General features: G+C 37.5%; 1 protein-coding gene across 2 annotated transcripts; it reads left to right on the top strand.

The window, feature by feature from the left end:
- The first annotated feature begins 4,490 nt into the window (after window positions 1-4,490).
- LOC113765568 (ABC transporter C family member 4-like) lies at window positions 4,491-12,665 on the top strand. Of its 2 annotated transcripts, XM_027309794.1 has the most exons (12): window positions 4,491-4,688; window positions 4,892-7,031; window positions 7,123-7,443; window positions 7,604-7,690; window positions 8,164-8,841; window positions 8,921-9,085; window positions 9,496-9,790; window positions 10,154-10,368; window positions 10,930-11,235; window positions 11,335-11,398; window positions 11,482-11,721; window positions 12,016-12,665. In XM_027309794.1, exons 2-12 carry the CDS (start codon window positions 4,935-4,937, stop codon window positions 12,114-12,116), a joined length of 4,569 nt encoding a protein of 1,522 aa, XP_027165595.1. In that variant the 5' UTR covers window positions 4,491-4,688; window positions 4,892-4,934; the 3' UTR covers window positions 12,117-12,665. The 2 variants fall into 2 exon arrangements, with proteins under 2 accessions (XP_027165595.1, XP_027165594.1); XM_027309793.1 differs by having other exon boundaries at window positions 4,491-7,031.
- Window positions 12,666-12,801: the final 136 nt, after the last annotated feature.

Genomic DNA, 12,801 nt, shown 5'->3' with positions numbered 1-12,801 from the left:
ATTTTCACATTCTTCTTTACTTTGGTTCACTGAAGAAACCTCTTGCTGGCTGTCGACAGCATCTATTCTGGTTGTTTGCTGAAATGATTTTCTGACAATTTTTCTAGCTGCTCTCTTCACAGGTTGCACCACAGTTTGTCTTTTCCTCGATGGAGTTTTACCAGCCTTTCTTCTGTTTTTCTTAGTTGGTTCGAAGGGATTTTGTGTGCCATCATTAGTTTCTACAGCAGTTGGGCCATCTAAATTATTTTCTTGCCCTCTTGTATCACCAATATATGGTTCAAAACCAGTCAGATCAACAGAATTTTGTGAAGCTCCAGCACCTTTTCTAGTCAGATCTGAATTTATCTCTGAAGAACCTTCATTGTACGGTAAAGCAAGTGGACCATCATTCGTCACTCTTTTGAATAAGAGCTTACCATCTGGTGAGATAATTTTGAGAGGCCTCTGACCTGACTCTACATATATATGCATATAAGGAAGCCCTTCATAACAGGTAGTCAACAATTCTATGTCCACGTCATCATTTATTGGGATAACACCTACATCCACATCATGGTTTGGAATGGAATACCAAAATTTTGCACATGCCGCTTCTTTTTCAATGTTGGAGTACAGGTTGAATAATGAAAATGTTGATAACTCATCAGGGTCGCAATTGTGAAACACTCTCACTAAATCACTTGTATACCTAATATTGGGATGATGTATAAACCGCCCACCATAGTGCATGTGGATATCCACTGTCCTAAAAGGATCTGACATGGTCCCCAACCTAAATTATTTAATCAACACTTTTAGAATTCAAATATAGATTAATAAACTATATTAAGCTACATCACACTTTCAGATTATAACAACAATTAGTTATAACAACAATCAGATTATTAAGTGAAATCTGATTTGTAGTCAAATCCAAACCCGACACATTATTTCCTCCTGACATCGACCACATACTCCAAAAAAGACCCACATTCTCCAAAAAAAGCTAAAAAAGTTAAGATCTTTACATTTTTAAACCCCATTTTCTCTGATAAATCACCTAAATATGGACCACCAACTATAAAAATGACAGATATGAGGTAATGTGGGGTAATGTGGGGTAATGTGGAAAAGGAATAAACAAATTGGAAAAGGATTACAAATCCTAAACATTAAATGGACTGAATATTGAACAATAAGTTCTGATTCTTACCTAGAAATGTCGAACAAGCTTCACGATCAGATTTCCTCACCAATTTGTCTTTCCCTTCTTCGCGACCGAATGCAGCTTCACGATCAGATACAACCACCAATCTGTTACTCCCTTCTTCGCGATCGAATTCAGCCACGGCTTTTTCAACTCAGATTCACTATATTTCAGCAACAATTTAGTATACAAATCCCTTGTCTTAGGGTTTTTTTTCTTACACAGGATGAACGAGAAAAGAGTCAGTTGTTCATTCTCTTTCCCTCTCTATTATAAATGAGGGTATTTTGGGTATTCGACCTGCAGCCGGTAACTCAGCCGGTTAAGAAGTCTATTTCCACTTTAGTTATGAAGTTTAGGGCGTTTATGTGTATGTTTTTAAACGATAGGGGGGTTCCGTGTCTTTTTGCGAAACCATAGGGGGGTTGCGTGTATTTTACCCATCATTATTCTATCCATTGTGAATCACGAGGCAACGCCCAGAAAAGCAACAAACAAACAAACGAACGAAAACCCCACCACCTTTTGAGGTTTTCTCCAAGAACAAAGAAACAAACAAAATTTAGCAAAAAATAACAAAGATACGAAAAAAAAGAAAGGGACAATTCCAAAAACCTCATTTGAATATTTTACTGGCTCCCTCAAAGTTTTGAGAATTACACTAACTTTTCTTGAGTTTAATTATCTTATAATATTTAGATCCAATCAATAATTAAAAAATTATATTATGAGAGAGAAAATAATATGATTTCATCATCATTCCTCATCTACTACGTTATTTAGTTAATTTAATACCGATCCACTTATTAAAAGAAAACTACTAAAATTTGTTATTTATCATTAGGAATCAAATCACATACAACATAGTATATTATTTTATAAACGGTTTATTAAATAATAGCATATTATAAAAAATAATATATTATTTTATATTTTTCATCTAATACAATATTCAAATTACTCTTTTCAATTACATTCTCATTGTCAAACATAACCACCAACAAATAATCAAAAATTTTGCAAAAAATTAAACACAGAAAATAGACTTTAACATCATAAACATTCTTGTTGATATACTAAGGTTGGTTTTTGGAATTTTTATGATATTAAAGTTCACTTTTTGTAATATTTTGGTTACAGATTTTATTTTTTAATTATTTGTTGTTGATCGAATTTGACAATGGGTTTATAATTGAAAAGAACAATTTGAATATCATATTTAATGAAATATATGGAATAATATACTATTTTTGATGCCTTATGTGATTTAATCCCTAATGATAAATAATAAATTATACTCCCTCCGTCCCACTTTGATAGTCTTGTTTTTCTTTTTCGTCTGTCCCAAATTGTAGTCCACTTTCCCATTAAGAAATGTAGTAATCTTTCAAATTGTCTAAAATACCCTTATTAAATATCTTGTTATTAATACATTGTTATTAAATACTAACCCACTACATTGAATACATTGAGCTTTTCCAATACTAACCCATTAGCTGTAACTGATATTAATTGGCACTCTTCGTGATTAGCATAAGGGTATTTTAGAAAATTATTAATCTAAATTTATGTTTTCAACCAAATTAATTACACTTTCTTAATCTGTGTGAAAAAAAAACCAAGACTAACAAAACGGGACGGAGGGAGTAGTATTTTATTTAATGTCTGGATTGATATTAGATTAATTGAATAATTTAGTAGATGAGGGACAATGGTGACATCATATTATTTTCTCTCTACTAATATTACTTTTTAATTATTGGTTAAACCTAGATGTTATAAGTTAATAAATTTAAAAAGATATTAGTGTGATTTTTAAAATTTAAAGTGAAATAATCAGAAACCTCGAGGGGGAATTTTGAAATTATTCTAAAATTAGAATCAGCAGGCCACCACCTCCACGTAATACAAATAGTACTGCTGTACTAGTACTCTCCTTCCTCGTTTGACCTTCCAGAAATCCTCGTTACCCGCAACTCCCCCATTGCCTATTTCCTCTCAACGATTATCTTTACGTTTTTTATGAATATATTTTTTAATTATTTTTTTATTTCATATATATCAAATTATTATAATATATATTAAAAAAATTGCAATCCAAACACTATATAAATTATTCTCAATTTTTTCCCTCCTTTCGTTGCGTCTCTAAATCTAGTCCAATGATAATCGTTGATTGATGAATACCAGTACCAATACAGTATAATTTGTCTATTATGCACAATAATCGTGTGTTGGTCACTTTGTATCGAGTTCTTGAGATGGAAAAATGGTTCTGTTTGAATTGTAATTTTACAAAGTTTTTATAGAAAATGTATATATAAAATAAAAAAATAATTAAAAAAATGTGTAAGACGGAAAAGTGAGACATTTTCTTTTCCAGCAACGGTATAACCTACTCTATCATAATCTATGGGGGGAGGGGGAGCCTAAGGAGGCTATGGTAAGGGGCTAGTGGGTATACAGACCCAACTAAACCAAGAGAGTGCTACTTAAGTCCCTCCCTGGTGGCCACTGAGCCGTTGGCCCAGTGGTTAAAAGTGAGACATTTCAATGCATAGTTTTCTACTAAAATGTGTACATGTTTTCTCCTACTATATAAGTAGCTTTTAGTAGGAGAAAAAAGGCATGGCCGGAGAAGTGAGTTTTCGATGCATGGGAGTCAATTACATGCGCCATGTGCATGTTTTCTCCTACATGCAGCTTTTAAACATTATTATTATTCTTATTTTCCTTCAAAGAATGTATCATTTAGTACCAATCACTTGTTGGCCCCATGCATGCTAAGAATGACTTTCCCCTGAGGCGTCCCTAGCATTGCGTTTTTTCTCGAAAAATATATTATAATGATGTGATGTATATTAAACAAAAAATTTAATTTAAAAATATATCAAGAAAAATTCTAAAAGCTCACGATCGTGCACTTAAACAATTTTAAAGGGTGCCATATGCACAAAAATGACTTTCTTCCATAGCACCCTGAATGACACAAAATTATTATTAGTCGTGCTTTTTTTGTGATGGAAAAGGATACAGACGTTGAATCGTGAAAAGGCATACCCAAAAAGTTAAAAAGGGATCTTTTTTTTTAATTTTATAATAAGAAAAATTAAAAGAATCTTGATTGCTACAGTCTCACCTTTTTTCCCATATTATGGAAGATTTCAGCTGTCAGTGGCATTTATATATTGGCCTCTTCTGACTGCTCATGTAAGCGATGAATAAGTAAACGAGATCCTGTCTTCTTCAACAGCTGCAGACTACAGAGCAGCGGAGTAGTACTCTATTTTTCTACAAAGAGTAGATATTTCCTATGCAATTACTGATTTAAGAAGGCTTCCTCGTTACGAGTGTACAAACTTGTCAATGGAGTAGTTGCTTCTATTTTGTCTCTTTTCTCGACTTATTTTGAAAATTCTTCTGAACAATAGTAACCACATCGAGTTTGCTTTCATTTCTGTTGAATTTTCTGCCCACAAAATTCCTAATGTATTAGCAGGTGAATTTTCAGTTTCCATTGACACGTCTCTTGTGTTTACTTTGACATAACTCAATTTTCCGTGCTGAATCTAGCATCTGAAATTTTGAGCTCTTTGCTTGCCGCACATGTATTTCTACGAAGTTCAGGGAACCAAGTACTACAAGGTTGTTTCTTGATAGGTTCAGCTGCTGTTAGACTAACTGATGCTTGTTGCTTTGCAGAGGTAGAGGGGAGGATCATCGTCAAGTTGACTTGCTAATTACTATGGCCATGGCTTCTAGATCCTGGCTAACATCACTGGAGTGTTCAACCTCAACCATCCCATCGTCAGAAGGCCTATCTTTTCTTTCAGTTTTAAAGAACTGGTCGGAGTTCATTTTTTTATCACCATGTTCCCAGAGGATTCTTTTTTCTTCGGTTGACCTTCTTTTCCTAATCGTCTGCCTTGTATTGGCTGTCCGAAAGCTATGTTCTAGATTTTTTACAGAAAAAAATTCAAGCTCTGATCTTGATAAACCTCTACTTCCAGAAGAGAGGTCTCAGCTTAAGGTCACCCCTTGGTTCATAGCATCCGTAGCCGTGACTGCTCTTTTAGCTCTATCTTATATAGCCATCTGCATATTAGCCTTCACTCGAGGCGTTCAATCACCATGGAATCTCGCAGAAGCATTCTTCCTTCTGTTTCAAGCGGTAAGTCATGTTGTGATCTTGGTTTTGGTTGCTCACGAGAAGAGATTTGGTGCTGTTACTCATCCTATGGTCATTCGAGCCTACTGGGCTGTGAGCTTGATTGTTGTAGCTTTATTCTCGGCCACTGCAATCACTCGTATGGTAACCGTTGTTGGGGAAAACTTGGATCAAGAAATGAGAATAGATGACATCTATTCCTTGGTTAGTTTACCCTTTTATGTGTTTCTATTCATAGTTGCCATTCGAGGATCATCGGGACTTACTGTGGTTGAGGATCTAAGAGTGGAGACGCATGATTCTGTTGATGCAGATGTTAATATCAGTGGCTTTGCCTCTGCTTCTTTGATCTCCAAAGCAATGTGGCTGTGGATGAATCCCTTGCTGAGTAAGGGATACAAAAGCCCTTTAAAGATGAATGAAGTGCCAACACTTCCACCGATTTTTCTAGCTGAAAAAATGGCAGAACAATTTGAGGTTAATTGGCGCAAGTCTGGTGAGAATTCAAAGAACCGTGTGATCTTTACATTGATTAGATGTTTCTGGAGGCATATTACCTTCACTGGTGTCCTGGCTGTTGTGCGGTTGCTAGTTACATATGTTGGTCCTATCCTGATCCAAACATTTGTTGATTTTGCTTCTGGGGACAGAAGCAACCTTGCTGAAGGATTTTATCTGGTATTGATCCTCTTGGTTGCAAAAGTTGTCGAAGTCCTTAGTTCACATCAATTCAATTTCCAGACCCAGAGACTTGGTATGCTCATTAGGTCCTCTTTAATCACTGCCTTGTACAAGAAGGGGCTCAGACTTAGTTGCTCCGCTAGACAGGCTCATGGGGTTGGACAGATTGTGAATTATATGGCTGTGGACTGCCAGCAACTCTCTGACATGATGCCCCAGATGCATGCTTTGTGGTTGATGCCATTACAAATTGGAATATCTTTGGTTCTTCTGTATCTATACATGGGCATTTCAATGCTTGTATCACTAGTAGCAGTTTTTGCTGTATTGATATTCACACTCGTGATTGCGCGCAAGAACAATTTCTACCAGTTCAATCTTATGATGAGCCGTGATTGTAGAATGAAGACAACCAATGAGTTACTTAACAATATGAGAGTGATCAAGTTTCAAGCATGGGAAGAGCAATTCAACAAAAAAATCCTGCAATTTCGCGAAAAGGAATACGGGTGGCTCAGCAAGTTCATGTATGCAATTTCATACAATATGGCACTACTTTGGAGCGTCCCAGTTGTTATAGCAGCTCTTACCTTTGTTGTTGCAATTTTAATGCATGTGCCCCTTGGCGCTGGAAAAGTGTTCACTGTGACGACAATCCTGAAAATTTTACAAGAGCCCATCAGAACCTTCCCACAATCTCTTATGGCAGTTTCTCAGGCAATCATCTCTCTGGAGAGGTTGGATGGGTATCTGACGAGTCATGAATTGGACACTAAGACCGTGGAAAGAGAGGAAGGCTGCAGTGACCGAATAGCACTGCAGGTCAAAGATGGTACCTTTTCATGGGAGGATGAAGGAGCAGAGCAAGTTTTGAAAGATGTCAATTTCCAGATCAAGAAAGGGGAGCTTGCTGCAATTGTCGGAACTGTTGGATCGGGGAAATCTTCCTTACTGGCTGCAGTTCTTGGTGAGCTTAAAAAAATATCAGGAAAGGTATGCATCTCATTTTTATCCTTTTATCGAATCGATTGCCTAACGTATAATGATATATATGATCCTACTTCTTGCTTAACGCATTGTACAGGTTAGAGTTTGTGGGAGCACTGCATATGTGGCACAAAGTTCATGGATACAGAATGCAACTATCCAAGACAACATCTTGTTTGGTTCACCCCTAAACACAAAGAGATACAAGGAAGTAATAAGAGCTTGCTCACTTGAGAAAGACTTGGAGATATTCGAATATGGTGACCAGACTGAGATTGGAGAACGTGGAATCAACCTTAGTGGTGGCCAGAAGCAACGTATACAACTTGCAAGAGCAGTATATCAGGATTGTGATATCTATCTTCTTGATGATGTATTTAGTGCGGTTGATGCTCACACCGGGACGGAGATATTTAAGGTCAGTGCACAGTCTTGTGCCAATTTCCGTTGGTTATTGGATTTTGTCTTTCTTTAGATGATAGTTTATAGATATTAGACTATGATCCTGCATAATCACGGTAATATTTGGGCAAGTGATGGGACTGCATGGAAACCTAATGCAAAATGAATTTTTGCAGGAGTGTGTGAGGGGAGCTCTGAAACATAAGACAATCTTACTTGTGACTCACCAGGTTGACTTCCTGCACAATGCTGATCTTATTCTGGTGAGTCTAAGCAGGCTCCAAATTATGACGTTCGCTTCTACTTGATAGGCAAATTGATGACTTCAGTGATCTGAAGCAGTCTCATATTTATGACTTTCTTTCGTCAGTTTATAAAAAAGAGAGTATACATGCAGGGTTTTAACATTCATAAATATTTGACTGTGGTTTCATTAATTCATGTCTGAGTTTGTATCTAGATGTTTTCACTTAGTTGATTTAAGTAGTTTACATGTGCCATATCTGAAGCTAACACGTATTCTGCAGATAAAATTTTCATTATCCACGTTTGGTAAAGTTTGATCAACTCCACCTTTATTGCATCTTAGATATGGAAGCTTCCATCGTAATATTAGCATGTTTACATGAAAGTGAGTATGTTGCACAGAATCTCCCAAACAAGGCTATAATGCTAAAGCATGGATGAAAACATTAAACTAAAATTTCTGTAGCTCAAGGTGCAATTCTTGTGCCAGGTGATGCGCGATGGGAAGATTGTGCAATCTGGGAAATATGATGAGCTTCTTCAATCTGGGATGGATTTTGGTGCACTTGTAGCTGCCCATGAATCCTCTGTAGACCTTGTAGAAAGGAGTGCAAATAATTCTGATGAAAGAACACAAGAAATATACTCCCCACGCCCACTCCCCATAACACCAAAATCACCCCACTCACCAAAGGCATTAACACCCATATCACCTGTATCAGGCCAGGGTGATCCAACTGATGAAAGCTGGTCCTTAGACGAATCTAATTCTGAAAAAGGCAATTCCAAGCTCATTGAAGATGAAGAGAGAGAAACTGGTAAAGTCAGTTTAGCTGTCTACAAGCAGTATTGCACTACGGCATATGGATGGTGGGGAATAGTAGCTATTGTAGGTTCATCCCTGTTATGGCAGCTATCCCTTATGGCGGGTGATTACTGGCTTGCATATGAGACTTCAGGAGATACTCTATTCAACCCTTCGTTGTTCATTGAAACGTATGCAGCTATAGCAATTGTTTCGTGCATACTGGTGGGCATCAGAATGTTCTTTCAGACGTTTATTGGTCTGAAAATAGCTCAAAGTTTTTTCAGTCAAATTCTTGAAAGCATCCTTCATGCGCCAATGTCATTCTTTGACACCACTCCATCAGGAAGAATATTAACTAGGGTAAGTTTCACCTCCTTGTCCAGTTGGAAATTTATTATAACTCTCTAGTACCTGGACTGATAAAGGATCTATTTTGCAGGCATCAAATGATCAATTCAACATTGATATATTGATTCCATTTTTCTTAAGTCTGACGATTTCCATGTACTTCACAGTAATTAGCATTTTGTTTATCACCTGTCAATATGCTTGGCCAACAATATTCCTCATAATCCCACTGATTTGGCTCAATTACTGGTACCGGGTATGGACATTTTTCCATCTATTTGATTTCCATTGTTTTGAATTTTCATTTTCTGAAAACTGCTGATCTTTGATGGCTATGTCTGGCATCCCTTCAATAGTATTGGATGTTTTGCATTTTGAGACTAATAGTAGATGTGTCCTATAGATTGAAATCCTATGGAGATTGGTGAGTATTTGTGTCGCTATCTTGTACCGAGTATGTAGCAGAAGTTTCTTTTCTACACCATTCATGGTCCCATAGAATTCAATTTCGCATCAACTAATGTTCACATCAGCCTTGGTTTTAACATACATCAGAGGCTTTGCCAGCATATGTTTAAATTAAATATGCACTAGACACCAACCTGCCATTGTCTTCCCAGTAACGGATCTTATCCATTTTATGGTTCAAAATTTTTTGGCTTGCAGGGATATTATCTTTCCTCATCTCGTGAACTAAGCCGTCTTGATTCAATCACCAAAGCCCCAGTCATCCATCACTTCTCAGAGTCGATTTCTGGTGTTATGACCATACGTGGCTTCAGGAAGCAAGAGAAGTTCTTTCAGGAAAATTTTGATAGAGTTAACGCAAATCTGCGCATGGATTTTCACAACAATGGATCTAATGAATGGTTGGGTTTCCGCTTGGAGATGATTGGCAGTTTTCTGCTGTGCGCTGCCACAGCATGCATGGTCTTGTTGCCAAGTACTATTATAAAGCCAGGTGGTATTCTTTATAATTTAGAAGTATGCAACTCCTTGTGAAACGCATATTTCCTTTAAATCTTATACAAGGCTGAATTTATATATATCTACCATCATCATACATAAAAGGAAACATCCACAACAATGCCCAACTTGCATGTGTCTCTTCAACTGGCATGGATCCCATACCCCTAGCCAGTGTCATATCAGGAGCTAAACAATAGTTACAATAAATTATTCTTTTTTACATGTTTACCAAAAGTATTTAAATTTGGTAACAAACAAAAGCAATTGCAAATTTTTTTTGATGGAATGAAGAAGATAATGCTAAGCTCAATATTTAGATTTCCAAAGTTTGACATTTTGGTTTTCATGCTATCAGAATACGTTGGCTTGTCTCTTTCCTATGGCCTGCCACTGAATGCTGTGCTATTCTGGACTGTGTACATGAGCTGCTTGGTGGAGAACCGAATGGTTTCAGTTGAGAGGATAAAACAGTTCATAACCATCCCATCTGAAGCTCCATGGAGGAATAAAGAGTATGTTCCACCTTCCAACTGGCCAAGCCATGGTGACATTGAAGTTACCAACTTACAGGTAATCTGCTTACATTTCACCACAAAAGCTTGGAGTATTTGAGCAGCTTTAGCTGCATTCCTTATAGCATGTAATTCTAATAATCTTACTCTTAAGTTGACAAAAACCTTACTGCAAATTGAAGATTAATTAGGATTGTTTTTCTTCTTCTCTTTTAGCACTGAGACTTAATTTTATTGGAATTTCCACAGAGGGAGGTATATATGCACAATGTTTATGATTTATTTTGTACTATTGCCTTGAAGGAAATTAGGGAATACCATTAGTTAGCTTTTATGCTTGTTTAAGTCCTAGACAATGCGACTGATGTTGTCCAATATTCAGTAAATATACTAGAAATCCTTCTGAAAACGCATGTTGCCTGAATCTTGATTAGTAGGAACTGGGTGCAATGTGCAGAATGGCTTTTAATCAATCTTGTCCCGCAATTTGTGGTTGGCATGATACATAGTAGTAGTTTCACATAAATTATGAAATTCATGTGCTTACCCATACTAGCAAGTAGACTTTTTTCTTGCGTGTGGAAGCTCTTGGTGAATCTCTATACCTGACTTTGAGCAGGTTAGGTATCGAACAAATACCCCTCTTGTTTTGAAAGGGATATATCTCAGAATCCATGGAGGAGAAAGAATTGGTGTTGTTGGCAGAACTGGAAGTGGAAAATCTACTCTCATCCAAGTTTTCTTTAGGTTGGTGGAGCCTGCGAATGGCAAGATTTTCATTGATGGGATCAACATTTGTCAGCTAGGCCTCCATGATCTTCGATCTCGCTTCGGGATCATCCCTCAGGAACCTGTCCTTTTTGAAGGAACTATTAGAAGTAACATCGACCCCATTGGGTTGTATTCAGATGATGAAATATGGAAGGTAGTTACTACATGTCATTTAATGATCTGAGTTTCAGATCTTGTGGTATTACATTCTGACACCTGGGCGTTATCTGTCATGTTTTCCTTGTCTGTCCAGAGTCTTGAACGTTGCCAACTGAAAGATGTAGTGGCTGCAAAACCTGAAAAACTTGATGCTTCAGGTCTCCATTGCGGATCTTATTTCCCTTTGACCCTGCATTTCTGGTTTATGTAGACTTAATGGTAATACTTATATTATCTTCAGTGGCTGATTGTGGAGACAATTGGAGTGTGGGCCAGAGACAGCTTCTCTGCTTGGGGAGGGTCTTGCTGAAACAGAGCAAGATCTTATTTATGGATGAAGCAACAGCTTCTGTTGATTCCCAAACTGATGCTGTGATTCAAAAGATCATTCGTGAGGACTTCTCAGCCTGTACAATCATTACCATAGCTCACAGGATACCCACTGTCATAGACTGCGACAGGGTATTAGTCGTAGATGACGGTCAGTTTCTCGCTACTTTGCTGATGAAGCATTCATTATTCCATCGTTAAAATTTTACAAAAGCTCTTCCCCATTCATTACAAACAGTCGAGTTTCATAGGATATTAAGTGCTCACTATATCATGAATTGTTTAGACCTCCAATTTGAGTTCTTTTTCCCTCCTCAACCCATTCAATGCTGCTGCATCTGCTTTTTGATATTTTGAGGCTTCCAGTTCCAAGACCTCTTTACAGAAGCTACAGAAGTTACATTTAGGTGCTCTAATTTATGGCTTTGGTGTTATGTTCGAACAGGATGGGTAAAGGAATTCGACAGACCATCTAAGTTGCTAGAGAGGCGCTCGCTGTTCGGGGCACTGGTCCAGGAATATTCCAACAGGTCATCAGGATTATAGCACGTCCTGCTCTCCAAAGGTGCTAGAGGTTGCAACAACCAGGTATTTAAGCGACTTGCTCCTGCACTTGGGACTGGGAAATCAATCCTCTCTACATCTCTCTCACACCTTTTCTCTTGGCTGCTTATAACCCAATTTTGACGAGTCGAGAAGGCAAGTGAATGAGGAGGGATCTTGGTGATGAAATTTTGCCTTTCTTTCTCCTGCTCATAGGCAGGCAACTGTGGTGAAGTAGTAGTAGTAGTAGATTCGTCAATAAAGTTACTATGACGGCGGCCTCGAGAGAGTCGGGCCGGTAACGCTGCAACAGGGTTGAAATTGCCGCGATTCTGGACTTTGCAGATCTTTTGGAGATCAATAATCTGTTAGGCTAGCTTTTCTTGTAGACATCTGTAGCATGGCGCTAATGGCAGATTCTTGTACATCTAGAGGATTAGTTCATCATCAATTCTGAATTGTTTGTGGTTAAGAATAATCAGAATAGATGGGACTTATCCAATGTTTTTGCAGGTACATTCAGCTTTTTCTGAAAATAAGCACATTTGTTTATGTGCATCTGGTATGATCATGAAACAAATGATCCATCAAGAAAAGTTTACGAGACAAATGCTAAAGCTATGTTGTCAATACAGGAACTGAAGGCCTTACATCTCAATTGGATCCTTTTCTCGTGAGGAAGTGCTGC

This window comes from Coffea eugenioides, chromosome 3 (assembly GCF_003713205.1).
Source record: "Coffea eugenioides isolate CCC68of chromosome 3, Ceug_1.0, whole genome shotgun sequence".
Lineage (NCBI taxonomy): Eukaryota > Viridiplantae > Streptophyta > Magnoliopsida > Gentianales > Rubiaceae > Coffea > Coffea eugenioides.
This window is presented reverse-complemented; position numbering and strand designations above follow the sequence as displayed.